Genomic DNA, 14,207 nt, shown 5'->3' with positions numbered 1-14,207 from the left:
TGTAATGAAGAAATAAGAAATTTACAAATGGATATGGACAGGTTAGGTGAACGGGCCAAAATTTGGCAGATGGAATTTAACGTGGATAAATGTGAGGTTATCCATTTTGGTCAGAAAAATAAAAAGGCAACTTATTATTTAAAAGGGGAGAAACTTCAGAATGCTTCAGTGCAGAGGGATCTGGGTGGCCTCGTGCATGAATCGCCGAAAGCTAGTATGCAGGTACAGCAGGCAATAAGAAAGGCAAATGGAATTTTGGCATTTATTGCTAAGGGAATAGAGTATAAAAATAGGAAAGTGTTGTTGCAACTGTACAAGGCATTGGTGAAACCACACCTGGAGTACTGTGCACAGTTCTGGTCCCCTTAATGGAGGAAGGATGTAGTTGCACTGGAGGCGGTTCAGAGGAGGTTCACTAGATTGATTCCAGAGATGCGGGGCTTGTCTTATGAGGAGAGATTGAGCAGTTTAGGCCTATACTCGCTAGAGTTTAGAAGGATGAGAGGAGATCTAATTGAGGTATATAAGATGTTAAAGGGGATAGACAAAGTAGACATGGAGTGGATGTTTCCCCTTCTGGATCATTCTAGAACGAGAGGCCATAGTTTTAGGCTAAGGGGTGGTAGATTTAAATCAGAGATGAGGAGGAATTACTTTTCTCAAAGGGTCGTGAATCTGTGGCGTTCACTACCCCAGAGTGCAGTGGATGCCGGGTGGGGGCTGAATAAATTTGAGGAGGAGACAGACAGATTTTTAATTAGTAATGGGTCGAAAGGTTATGGGGAGAGGGAAGGAAATTGGAGCGGAGGCCGAAATGAGATCAGCCCTGATCGTTACGGATGGCGGGGCTGAACTGCCTACTCCTTGCTCCTAGTTCTTATGCTCTTGATGCAGGTGCTTACTTCATAGGTTTGTTGTTGTACTTACTTTGGGGTCGACACTACCTCTACTGTAGGAGTTGCGGGGTCTGTTGGGGGGCTTGCTGCTGACACCTCCGAGTTGATAGCGGGAGGCATCTTCTGAACTCGCCTCCTGTACCTCCTCCACCTGAGGGGTCTCCGACTCACTCTCTTCCTTGGACGAGTTCTCGCTGAGCACCATCGCCTTTGGACCGAGAGCAGAAAACAGTCCCGTCAAACTTCCAATATCTGAAATGTAAACAATGTAAACTTTTCTTTCCTCCCCACCTCCCCCCCCCCCCCCCCCCCCCAAAAAAAAAATTATTGTTACTGTTGCTGCTTATAAAGCAAAAAAAAATCTCTGCGAGCGCCTCACCAATATCTCAACCTACCTTGATGATAATGCAGGCGACAGCGTTCAATGACGGACGTCGGGACAAGCCAATAGCGGCTCAAAGACGCACCGGTCCGTGGTCTTCCGACCAATCAGCTATAATGAGGCGGGACTTGACCGAACTAACATGTTCGGTTGACTTGCCCGTTGCCATGGCGACCGAAAACATCCTTATTTTCTGATCCCCAAATATTGTTTTTATTTTCCCCCCTCCCAACAACAACAATTTCTATTTTCACCATTTGCCAGCCTGACAAGAAGTGAAAGATGTTGAACGGAGTGAAACCCGAACCCATTTCATTTCTTTTTTTGAAACCAAGACCCCGACCGTTGCCCTCGCCCAGAATGCCTTGCGGCAGAAGACAAACATGTTGAATGAAAATAAATCTTTTATTAAAAGCGAGGCGGGTTTGGAATGAAATACCATCGTTGATGTTTATTTGCGTGCCAATATATAATAGAATCACAAAAGATGTTCCTCGTGCGATGGGCAGCAGTTGGAGGAAGGTCAAAGGTGAAGAGTTGGCGCGGTCGCCCTCGGAGGTTTGGGCGGGAGTTGAAAGAAGCAGAAGAAGAAGAAGAAGAAGAAGAAGAAAGGAGGAGGGGGGAATTTAAATATCTTTACGGTGGATTTTCGTTGCATGTTTGTAAAAAAAAAAAAATAAGATTGATGTACGTTAGGTCTTATGAAAAGATAGGATTTATTGTTTTGGGAGCCACACGTTTACGTTGCCCTGAAGCGGTTCAGCAAAGACCGAGCTGGTCTGCTGGAGGAAGCTCACTCTAGGCATTTGTCCGGCTTCCCTTCTATCATTTCCATTGATTTATGTTTTTTATTGCAGTTCGTTCACATTTGGACATTTTACGTTTGTCCACTTGGGATAGCTGGTGTTTCATTGCGTTCCAGTTTTTTTAAAAATTATTTTTACAGATGGGGAGCAGACTGGGCACCGAGCTGCAATGAGTTGAGTTTTAGCATCAACCCTTTTTATTGCTGGACAATAAACAATGACCATCCCCACGGGAAATCTCCCATAGTTTATCGTCAAAGTCTGTGCCAAACTTTTTAAAGTGGGGGGGGTTAAAGTTTTTTTTAATATTAAGAAAAGTTACCACATCGCTGGAAGTTTTTTTTTGTGTGTTTTAGTTCCCATCCCCCCCCCCCCCCCCCCCCCCCCCGCCAAATTCTTTTCTTTTACTATTGTCATTTTGGTCTGGTGTCAGCCAACAATGTCGAAGGAGAGCCTTACCGGCACATCTCAGTCCCAGAGTCAGTCCCAGTCCCAATCTCAGTCCGCCTCATCCTCCAGCGCCACGGGATCGAGCAGCCTCTCCTCAGCAGGCACTGTCATCCTGGATTCCGCCTCAACCCAGGATCTTGCTACCATCCCAGAAGTGGAGGAATCGCCTAAACCCTGGGGTCGCCTCTGGGCGTTGGAGAAAGGATTTTGGAACTTCGGTAAACAATTTTTACACATCTTTGGCTATTGTAGGACTGCGCATCACTTTGAGAAAATATGTCTTAATCTTCGGATAGCAGCTGAATATGAAATCTGAAAAATGGATCTAATGTTGCAATTATTGAGAGCTGTGCAAGCCTGTGACGCTTTACAATTTACTATATATTGCCTATTTCGAACGCTTAAAATTGAGTTAAGCTGGAAAACTTCTCTGGCTTTAGTGACCTGGGTGGGCTCCAGAGATATTACTAACGGTTATACTTGTTTCTCTCTCGACCTCTGTGTTGACACAAAAGTCAACAATGCAACAGCCCTGTTAGGAAAGCCTGTGCTCTGCGTGCTTGCAAAGTGCTAGAAATGTTTGCAAATTAAATAAATTGTAAGTTTTTAAAACAGGAAATGCTGGAAAATCTCAGGTCTGACAGCATCTATGGAGAGAGAACCAAAGTTAACGTCCTGAGTCCGTATGATATTCAGAGCCAAAGAGGGATAGAAATATGGGTTTTAGCTGTTGAAAAGAGCGGGTGGAGCAAAAGAGGTCAGGATAGGATGGAGCTCAGGAGAGATTAAATGTCAAACATGTCATTTCCAGGTTCTACAGAGTTTTGTTTTAAGTTATAGGTTTAAATTGACTTTTGCAGTGGTTGCAGTTATACTGTAGCAGCTAAGATGCTGATTCTTTTATTGGGCTTTTTAAAATTTATGTTCATTGTTCACCTTTGTTATTTTGACGTGAAACAGGCTGTTACAAAAAGTCTTTTTTATAATATTTGAAGAAACAACTACAAAATGCAGTCTTAGCTGCTTGATGTAAGATAAATGCAAAATTGCTTATGTACAATTACAATATAAGATCCAGACAATAGCACTATCTCAAGGCAAATTGCTCATGTACTGTAGCAACACTCTTACTCCTGGTTTTACATTTAGGTAAGCATCTTTTTAAAGCTTACCTTGTTGATTGAGGCCTAATATGTTGCCCCTTCAAGGTCTCCTTAAGTGCAGACATTCTTGCAGGGGTGGAGGGCCTCAAACTGCTGTTCGATCCCTAACTTTCATTTCCATATAACTCACAACCTGTTTCAGGGCACGGCACAGCATGTTTTTTGGCTTTTACCCATGATGGGTGTTTCTGGCTCATAATCGGCCTGCACTTCCTTCCCACCATTTTGGAGGCTGAGGATGCCATTCAGCGCCCAAAAACAGGTGCTGCATAGCCAAATTTCCTGGCCAGCCACTTGAATTTGAGGCTTCATGTTACAGTGCAATTCAGTGCAATAAATTGAAATTGGTTGTGGGGCAAATGGCATAAAGCTGAGAGAGTAAGTAGGTTGTGGCAGTGGATGGGAGAATTGAATATATAAATGTTGGTTTAGAATTGACTTGCTATATTTGTGAAGTTCTGCATTTTGCTGTTGTATAACAAGCATGGAAGTTATCTGGATCTTGAAATCTTGCTTAGGAGTGTGGCTGTGAAATAAATTGTGTGGATTGAATTTTGTGCATGGCTGTAAGTAACCTTTTGCAGTGTGGGTGGTGTTACTGTTGGCACAAAATGAGTAATATATTAAGGTGATAACTAGTGACTCTCTTTTTCTGAGTTGAGAAAAATACTGCAATCTGAAATTAAAAACATCATGCGATAAATGTTCAGCATGGCAGTCAGTGTCTGAAGAGCAAGTGAGGTTAGTACTTCAAAATGAATTCTTCATCAGGGCTGCATGCTTTTTTCTGAATTACCAACGGTTAAAAAAGAAAATGGTGTAATGACTAAGTGCACTGTCTAAAGTAATTGCAAGCTGTAATCTCTAACACTGTTGAAGCATTACCATAAAAGAGTTGTACCTTGAATGGTGTCGGATAAACCTCAAAAGTGCAAACTAAGCATGAAATGGCACTGTTACTTTTGTAATTTGTGATTTTATGTTTGTTTTTGAATGGAGGCGTGGAGAGAAAGACACTATATGTGAATCATATTGGAAGGAGGAGCAGGAAAACATACTGGTATGTTAAAGTTTTGATTAGGAAACCCAGGAAATAATAAACAGTTTTGACATTGCCCTGGAAATGTTCTTGACATTGTGAAAATGTTTCTGGTAATAAATGAACATTTTATATATGGACTGGTTTGAAGAACATTGACATTTACAGCCTTCATTTAATGTCAAGCTCCCGTTTTCTCATAGGACTACAGGTAAATAAGGCTTTGTAAATTTTTGACTAAATTTTAATTACATGTTTCTGTTTCATGACACTTTTAGGTCAGATTGATTTTAAAGTGGTAGAGCCAGTGAAGAAAGAGTAAATGTTAGTCACCAAGCAAATGCCCAGATATTGTGATAGAAATTGAAGAAGCTGCTTATCTTAGAATAGTGAGAGGCACCTAAAATTAATTTTCTTTTAAACTAGTCAAAAAGAAACAAGTTAAACAATAATGTTTTTTTTAAAAAATGAATTCATTATTGAGAAATGTTTTGAAAAGCCACGCAGACTTGAGAAGACTGGATGTATGTAATACTTTTCAGTCAAACTTACTGATGCTCGGTTTCCTGTTTGTGTTTTTGTGCATTTAACAATATTTGATAGCCATTAATAGTTCATTGGCAGCCTGAAAGCAAACTGTAATACAATTTCTTCCTTCTTTAAACTCTTTGTGGGGGTAGGGTCAGATCAAGACAATTTGGGCCAATGCTCAGTTAAGAATATATGATGAGAAATGCTTGCACTTAGCCTACCAGTTTAGTCCACATAGGATAGTTCATATGTGAGAAGTTGTTCCAAACCTTGATTTTGTTGGGTCAATGCTCATGGTTGCATGAGCATCGTTCACCCTGTAGCATCTCACTCAAGTGCCTTTTATTCATCTGTGAGCCTTGATGGCTGACGCTGGTTAGCATGAGGAGAGTCCAAGTGTCCATTCATTCCAGCAGGCTTCGTTGAATATTGATCGGGAGTAAACTTCAGGCTGACTTTACTATTTCTTTCCTTAGTTGCTCAGGCCTCTTGCCAACCCAGATCAACCAGCTCATCATAGACTATGGATTGAAACTGGAAGCTTCCTTTCTGCTTCAGCTATTTGTTCGTTAAATGAGTTAAACCATTGGAATTTATTTAATTCCATTTTAAGTCTATTTAGATTGAAAGTAGTGGCTGTCCTGTTGAATGCTAAGAGTTGATATCCTTCCCAATGGTGACGATATCTACTTTTGAAAGATTAAAAATTTGAAAATAATCACTGTCTGTGAGAGCAACAGTGAGGTGTTGGAAAGTATGTCACATTATATTATACCAAATGTATTCTGTTTTGTGGACTTTCCTTTTTATGGCAAAGCAGAGCTATGTGTTTTCTCTTGACTGCTAGGTTTGTATGTGTAAAATGATTTTTTTAATAAGGAAAAAATGCAATTCACTGAGACTTTGACCACTTAATAGAGTCTTTACAGCACAGGTGCATTGAGTTGTGTCTGATTTAAATAGGGAACTGGCGAGCAGGAGCAGAGCAATGACTAGAGTACAGTAATGGATAGGAGGCTCTGAATGCATCAGTTGCTTGGGGTACATTTACACATTGCTAAGGCACTGTTCATCTTTTTCAAAACTCCTGACTTGTGTTTTTAAGAAGTTTGCTCCATATCCATTCACCCTTGTCCAACTGCTATCCTCTTCTCACCATCCCATTCCTCTTCAAGGTCCGTGAATGATCTGGCTTATCTCAACTCCCATGTTCAAATCCTTTTTGTCTGACTTCTACCTTGCTCACACATCATGATTGCTCTGGTCAAATTCTGAGACCAAATTCTCTCATTGTGGCCAAGGTGCTTTATCCTTCCTGCTATCCTTGACTCCTACAGTGTTTGACACTGACCATATCTTCTTTACCATCTCCAGGAAGGAATTCTCTTACTGCTCCAGCACAGTTTCCTAAGAGTTCCCCAAGAACCTTAGTCCTTCCATGGTCCTCATCGCCATGCCATCTGTATGTGCTCTGCAGTTTTTGGGTCAGCTTCCTTGTGTATACTAACAACATCCAACCAAATCTCCCATGATCCAAAGATGATCTCTTTGCTGCCAGACTGCCTATATGACAGTCTTGGATAATATATAATTGCATCCAATTCTGAAGCATTATTTTTTTACCGGCCATTCACTTGCTACTGATCCTACTCCTCGACATAGTTTAGGCTGAATGAAGTGGTACAAAATCTTGGTGTTCTGTTTGATTCAGCAGTGACTTTCAAAACCCATATCTTATTCACACAGTTTTGCCCACTGCTGACCCCACTTAACTCCTGCCACTGACACTTGTACACTTTTATCACCCCTCCACTTGCTTTTCCCAACACCTTCCTTGCTGACCAGCCATCTTCCAACCTTTATAACTCTATTGCCAATATCCTGTGCATTCATCCATCATCCTGACCAACAATGTTTTACACATTGTATTTAAAATTCTTGCCCTCTTCAAATCTCTTCACAACTTTTGCAACCTCATCCAGCGTGGCTTTTCTGTGTGGATAATTCTGACTCTAGCCTCCTGGCAATCTGCCCCCCCTCCACCCCACCATTGGTAGCAGCGTCTCCTGCCTTCTGTCTACCTTGGCTGTGTGGTAGCACTCTCATGTCTGTGTCAGAAAATTGTGGGTTCATTCCAAAGACCTGAGCACCTAGGCTGACTATTAAGTGCAATGATGATGGAATGCTGCATTGTCAGAGGTACTGTCTTTCGGATGAGATGTTAAATGGTGGCCCTGTCTGTCGTCTGGGGTGTATGTGAAAGATCCCATGGCACCTTTCGAAGATGAGCTAGAAGTTCTTCTGGGTGTTCTAGCCAATATTTAACCCAAAACCTAAAATCTCTAGAACAGATTTTCTGGTCAATGACCTCATTGCTGTTTTTGGAACCTTGCTATAGGCAAAGTGGCTGCTTTCCAACTTTTGGCTGCATTGACTGTAAAGTGCTATGGGACATTCTGAGGTCATGGAAGGTGCTTTATAAAACAAAAGTCATTTTTCTCACTTTGCCTATCCTTTCTGATCCCTTTTTACTACTACTTATCTTTAGAAACCTTGTTAAAACCCATCTTTGCTCCCTTACATACATGGGCTCAGCATCTATGCCCTTGTGTCCCCCATAAAATACCGTGGGAAATTTTTTCTTCATTTGAAGGATGATATAGATGAAATTGCTGATGTTTTTCTCTCTTCTGTCACAAACCATTCTGAAATGTTTCATTCCAACTGCATCGCAGTGATGGTCTGCGGGTCTGCATCTCCACTTCCTCACATTGTGACCTTCTGATTTGAGTCTTGCATATTCTGCCGTCCTGGGTAATTATAAGTTGGCGGCACTTTATCACGGAAAGGGTGAGAATCCCTAAATGATCAATAATTCGATTAAAACATAGGGGCAGAATTTTACATCTGGTGTGTGGCTCGGCACTTCCTCCTCCCCTGCCCACACAGGTAGGGCTCAGTGCTACCAGTCGCGATCAACGCAGGGTGGGCCTTAACTGGCCTGCCTGTGTGAAATCTCAGTGCGGAGCCGATTGTAGGTGGTGGTTGGCTCCGCATCTGCCCCTCCTGCCCGACGAATCGAAAATCCTGACCATAGTTTCAGCAGGTCCCTTGTTTATTCTGTGGTTGCTGGGCTACCCCTATTTTCTCACTGGAAAGCAAAGCAGAATGAATGCTATGGAATGGCAGCTCCTGGGAAGTTTTACTTCCATGAATGGACGCGAGGAGGTGCATTGAGTAGCAGGTCCACTGAGCACCACAGTAGCCATATTGATCAAAGTTGTGCTAAATCCTGTCATGTGACACAGAACTTTAAAAAGATGATAACTGGTTGTACTGTGCTTGTCTCTAATGTTGTACCTTGTGTCACTTTTAAATAAGAGCTACCAGAATATACTTGCATATACTTTAGAAGGGGTTTTGGGATGGATTCATCCAGCTGCATGTCTTTTCTGTCACAGATTGCTTAAATAATGAATACTGGTTCGGGAGGGATAAGTCATGTCACTACTGTTTTGATGATCCTGTATTGAAGAGGAAGGAGCACTTCAAATCGTATAGCAAAAAGCACTGCAGAATAATCAGAGTAAGTGATGGAACCACTTCAGTGTGGTGGAGCATTGAAGGTTTCCTCTTGTGTTTGAGCAGGGTCTAGGTGCCAGTTCAAATGACCCTTTGCCAATTTTGTTATTCCATGTCTCATTCTGAACATAGAAACTGGGGAACATAATACTTGATATATTAGAACAAAACTGATTTGAGTACCATTTTAAGATATGTACATATACAATGCATACATATCAGATAAGTTATTTGATTGTGATCTGTCAATCCTTGCTATTTAGGCAAATGGCTGAAGATTGGACAACTGATACCAGAAGGCTGCCAGTGCTGGTGAAACTAACCCTGCAAGAGTTAATTTTCTGCCAATTGTCTCCCCTGACCCCCAAGATGTTTTATTTTTAAAGTGATATTTAAGACAATAGTCACAATAGATTTATTGGAAATCCTTTTATTGCAATTGGCATAAATTTATAAAATTAATTCTATGAACTACTTTTTAATTATTCTCTTCCCCATGTTTCCTGACATTTTGCGAAACTGTCTTAAAGTGGGAAGTAACAGCCAAGATCTGTTGAAATGTGGTTTTCCTCATTTCTCAATATGGTTCACTTCATACGGTCTTATATATCAAGTTTTACATCTTTCTAAATTATGCAACTTTAAAGTGTTAGGTGCCCCTGGCTGAAAGCCTCTTGTACCCCTCTTAAATGAAAGGCTGAACTCCCCAATGGTTTTAATTGAAGCTGTTAATGTTATTTGCCATTTTTGATAACAGTGAGGTCTGATTTGTTTTTATGATTGGAAGTCAGCTATGGTAATTAATGCAGGGCAGTGAAATTGAAAGTGTCAGTGTTTATTTTTAAATTACAAACTAAATGTAAAGATAAAAAAATACAGCACATTTTCCCCCATTTATTGGTTCAATTTCTGCCCTTCTTCCTATATTTCCTTCCACCCCAGCTGTGGATCAGCTGCAATAACAAATGTAAATGTTTATTGACTTTAAGTGGACAGAAACACAGTTCCAGTCAGTTTGCAAAATCCGCGTGCAAAATAATGTGTTTGGAATTGGGATAGGAGTGCTACTCTCTTCATCAATTTCAACAAACGTTTATTTGAGATTAGGGAAATTCTAGGCAATTCTACCTCCTCCAATGCCCAATTAAGGCATATATTTTTTAAAAACTTATTTTGTGATCTTAATTAGGAAAAGGGTCCTGGAAGCACCTTTGTTGTATTTATTGAAGATCATAGTTCGAACGGTACCTTCCTAAACGGTCAGATAATTGGGAAAGATCGAAGATTTCCATTGTGCAATAATGCTGAAATAGCAATTAATCATGAATTGCACAAAGGTAAGAATGTGTTTTTAAAACCTTGGTTTTTGATCCAATTCATTTGGTTGTTTTGTAGACCAGATTAAACATAGAACTTGGATAAAAACAATAGCTGGAAAAACTCAGCAAGTCTGACAGCATCTGCGGAGAGGAATACTGTTAATATTTTGAGTCCGTATGACTCTTCATCAGAACTAAAGAAAAATAGAAATGAGGTGAAATATAAGCTGTTTGAGGGGGTTGGGACAGGTAGAGCTGGATAGAGGGCCATTGATAGGTGGAGGACTTAGACATTTATTTGGAGCAAATTTAGATCACTAGAAAGTTTGGGGCATGGATCGTTGCCTAAATTTACTTTTGAAAATTAGTCTGGAGGCCTTGTTCTAGCGCCTGAACCCATTTCTGTCCCCTCAGGGATGTAAAAAGTCCTGTGGAATCACTCAAATAAGAGCATGGAAGCTTTCTCGGTGTCATGGTTGACATTTATCTTTCAACATCATTATCCTACATCACTAAAACAGATCATTCATATCATTGCTGCATACAAATTACCTGGTGTGTTTGTCTACATTGCAACAGTGACTTCTTTTCCGAAGTACTTAATTGGCTGTCAAGTAGTTTGAGACATCCCGAGTCGCGAAAGACAATATATGAATTAAAGTTCTTTCATTTGTGCATGACATCTTTTCCCTTTTAAAGACTTGAGCCTCTTTTTTAGGTGTCTGAGAGGTTCAACCAAATAGCAAACTGGAACTTTCAGAATATATACAGTGTCACTGTACAGGCAATCTGGACAAAACTCTCAGACACAGCCTTAAGCTGTATTTTCCCTTTTGAGCCCAATGAGTACCACGCTTTGAAGCAGATAGGTATACAATACATCAGGATTTTGTAATTGTAAGAGCATGCTGTTGCTGCTTCAACTTGGTACAGCAATTAAAAAGGCCAGACAATATAAACAAATAAAATGCTAAGCTGTGAACTTTTGTTCTATATCAGGGGAAAATACAGCCGATTAAAAAAATTTTAATATTGTGTACAATGGCTTGAAACATATAATAATGCAAGCATCCTTTATAATAAACAGAGCAGGCACTGCTGTTTTCTATTGGGTTCGTGCGTGGGAATGTTCCTGCCACTTCAGCCTCTATAAATTTGCTGCTTGCTGTTGCCAGATAATTGGAAACCAACCCTACCTCATCTGTGCTTCAACTTGGTTGTTTGGCTTCTTGGTCCCCGTCATGTTGTGCTCCCTGGTCTACGTTCCGGACTGAGCAATACTGCAGGAGATCCTCCTATATGCATTAATTAAGGCCATAGTTTTAGGCTAAGGGGTGGTAGATTTAAATCAGAGATGAGGAGGAATTACTTTTCTCAAAGGATTGAGAATCTGTGGAATTCACTACCTCTGAGTGCAGTGGATGCCGGGACGCTGAATAAATTTAAGGAGAAGATAGACAGATTTTTGATTAGTAGTGGGTTGAAAGGTTATGGGGAGAGGACGGGAAATTGGAGTGGAGGCCGAAACGAGATCAGCCATTATCAGCGTTATGAATGGCAGGGCAGGCTCGAGGGGCTGAATTGACTACTCCTGCTTCTAGTTCTTATGTTCTATGTAGTTACCAGCTATTGAGCTAATAATTTTAAAGATTTCTGAATAACAGTTCCTCTTTTTTTTGAATCTGTTAAAATTGTAAATGCTGTGGTTTAATGCAGGTTTTAGTAAGAAACTTGGCTCCAGAGGAGAGTGATATCACTAAGATACATAACACACCCCAAATGGCCTTTTAAAGGGCACTTTACTGTGCCACAGATAATGTAGTAACATTTCCTGGAATATTTGAAAATAGTATTGTCATCTTCTCAACCCAAATGTGAGCTTTTCTTTTACACAGTTTGAAAGTGGGACAAAGTAGTACTGTAGTTCCAACAAAAGCTTTTTAAATGATGCGGATGATTAAATCTCCTATGTTGTTTTTTCTAGTTTTTGTCTTTTCTGATCTCACAACTGATGACCAATTGAACCTACCAAAAGAGTTCCGGGATAAATACATCATCTCAAAACCTCTTGGCTCGTAAGTACAATGACCATTTTGTTTACTTTTGGCTTATTCAAAGCCCTTATTTTATTTTTTTAATATTGAATAACAATTGTGCAGTTGTTTAGGAAAACATTATACAATAACTAACTGGAAGAGTCAAGTTAATATACATTTTCCTTATTAAAGGATCTGCTATATTCCAGCATTTTCAGCATTCATTTGAGATATCCACCATCTGCAGGTTTTTTTCTCCTTTTGCTGTACTATGATTTTTAAGGGCCTGGAACCCCTTCCTGCTATGGCCAAATGTTCATTCATCTTGTGTGATTCAGAATGGATGGGTTATTGGATCTTTGGGGAAGGGGCATGTCAACTCAGCCTGCTCACACTTCTGTGAGGCCACCTGGATGGTGATTGGGGATAAACTCTGATGGTTTCATCCTATTCCTCCCCTGTCCCCCGTTGACCTTCAAAGAGAAACCTAACCTGGGATCAACTAGAAAATTGTACTGGCTGAAAGCAATTAACATTGCATTAACCAGAATGATATTTAATAAGTTCCAAGTTCAAAATGCAATTAGTATTTTATGTTCTTAAATTGCTCAATTAAAATGAAAGATCATCAATGTATTTTTCTTGAATCTGTTTTCTTACTGATCAGTCTTTACCATTCATGAATGCTATAATTCCTTGGTTGGTTAATTGCTTCATTTATCGAAGTACAGAACCACATGATTCTATAAATCTTCTTTCTAAACATGCATCCAAGGAGTTCCAATACTGTACTAGTGAATTATCATAATGCCAACAGGAATTATCCTTCACAGCATGTATAAACCAAGTTCCTCATGTAGCTTATCTTTATGTGCAGTTTGTCTTATTCTTTAATTTGTATTAATTCCTCGTTTTAAATTATTCTTTGTCCTGCAGGGGTGTGTGTGGAGAAGTGAAGCTGGCATTTGAGAAGGCAAACTGTAAGAAGGTAGCTGTGAAGATTGTACATAAACCAAAATTTGCACAACTTGTGTCTGAGCAAGGAGTAAGTATGACCAACTGAATTGCTCAGTATCTGAGAAGGGCTTTTTTACAACTGAATGAGCTTAACATCGGCAAAGCAAGGAAGGAAGTGACCGAGGGAACCTTCGAGTTATGTAAAGTTATTTAACTGTAGAAGCCTCGGAGAGTAATTCAAAGTATGCCGTGAAAATTGTAACAAAAGCACAGGCTGCAAACTGCTGATGAGCAAATTTAGGGCTGAAATTGGAAACTTGTTTTCTAACAGGCATTGCTCACTCCTGATAGGGTAGTGAAACGGAACCTTTCAATTACGTTAAGAGCTATTTGAATTCTGTGACTGAGAGGGTGATGGGGAAGTGGTGAGGAGGGGAAAGGAACTGCACGTTTTTCTAGGTGGCTGAACTTAGTTGGGCCAAATATCCATCCATTACTTTAGGATGTTGAAGTGTTGTTTTATGGAATGGTGAAGCTTGTGTTCATGGGTGTTAACAATTCTTGTGGCGAGTACCCATTCTCTGCTTGAAAGACATACAAGTCAGGTGATGGACTAGTCTTACCCACAGAGCCAGAAAATCAGAGGGTAAATCAGCCCATCATAACTCCTAGGGGTAGTTTCAAAGCAGCAGAAACTTGGGAACAAGTTGTATCATCTTGGGAAAGTAGTTGGTTGATATAATTGTCCTCTGTGCTTCTTCGCTGGGATGCATGTTGGATGAGGGCATTTTAGAGACTGCTTTTAATATATGGGGCATGTGTCGATGCATTCATGAGAGAAAGCCTTTGGCTATCTGGCTTCCATGGTTTTCAATTGAAGAAAATTGCAGATGTCTACAACCTTTCGGATTCAGGCTGGAGGAAAGTTATATATTTAAAATCATTCTAAAAATTGCAGGAAAATGCTATGTGATGGCAAAAGCAAAATCCCTTCGTAAAATAACCTCCCATTGATAAATAATCTACAGGTAATGAATCCTGCCTGA

At 40.3% G+C, this 14,207-nt stretch overlaps 2 protein-coding genes across 6 annotated transcripts in view; one reads left to right on the top strand and one right to left on the bottom strand.

The window, feature by feature from the left end:
• lrrc74b (leucine rich repeat containing 74B) overlaps positions 1-2,594 on the bottom strand; it is a 45,051-nt gene extending 42,457 nt beyond the window's left edge. The window contains exons 1-2 of one of the 4 annotated variants that reach the window (XM_041202900.1): positions 2,544-2,594; positions 928-1,104 (exon numbers count right to left, since the gene is read on the bottom strand). In XM_041202900.1, coding sequence (XP_041058834.1) covers positions 928-1,101 — 174 coding nt within the window. In that variant the 5' untranslated portion in view covers positions 1,102-1,104; positions 2,544-2,594. Of the gene's footprint in view, positions 1-927; positions 1,149-1,275; positions 1,317-2,543 lie in introns of those variants that run through there. The other 3 variants (XM_041202899.1, XM_041202902.1, XM_041202901.1) reach the window with 3 other exon arrangements.
• Positions 2,493-14,207, top strand: part of chek2 (checkpoint kinase 2) — a 36,057-nt gene continuing 24,342 nt past the window's right edge. For both annotated transcript variants that reach the window (XM_041202904.1, XM_041202903.1), the window contains exons 1-5: positions 2,493-2,752; positions 8,729-8,853; positions 10,039-10,186; positions 12,153-12,243; positions 13,141-13,249. In XM_041202904.1, the coding sequence (XP_041058838.1) occupies positions 2,524-2,752; positions 8,729-8,853; positions 10,039-10,186; positions 12,153-12,243; positions 13,141-13,249 (702 nt within the window). In that variant the 5' untranslated portion in view covers positions 2,493-2,523. The remainder of the gene's footprint in view (positions 2,753-8,728; positions 8,854-10,038; positions 10,187-12,152; positions 12,244-13,140; positions 13,250-14,207) is intronic.

The sequence above is a fragment of the Carcharodon carcharias genome, chromosome 13 (assembly GCF_017639515.1).
Source record: "Carcharodon carcharias isolate sCarCar2 chromosome 13, sCarCar2.pri, whole genome shotgun sequence".
NCBI classification, from domain to species: Eukaryota; Metazoa; Chordata; class Chondrichthyes; order Lamniformes; family Lamnidae; genus Carcharodon; species Carcharodon carcharias.
This window is presented reverse-complemented; position numbering and strand designations above follow the sequence as displayed.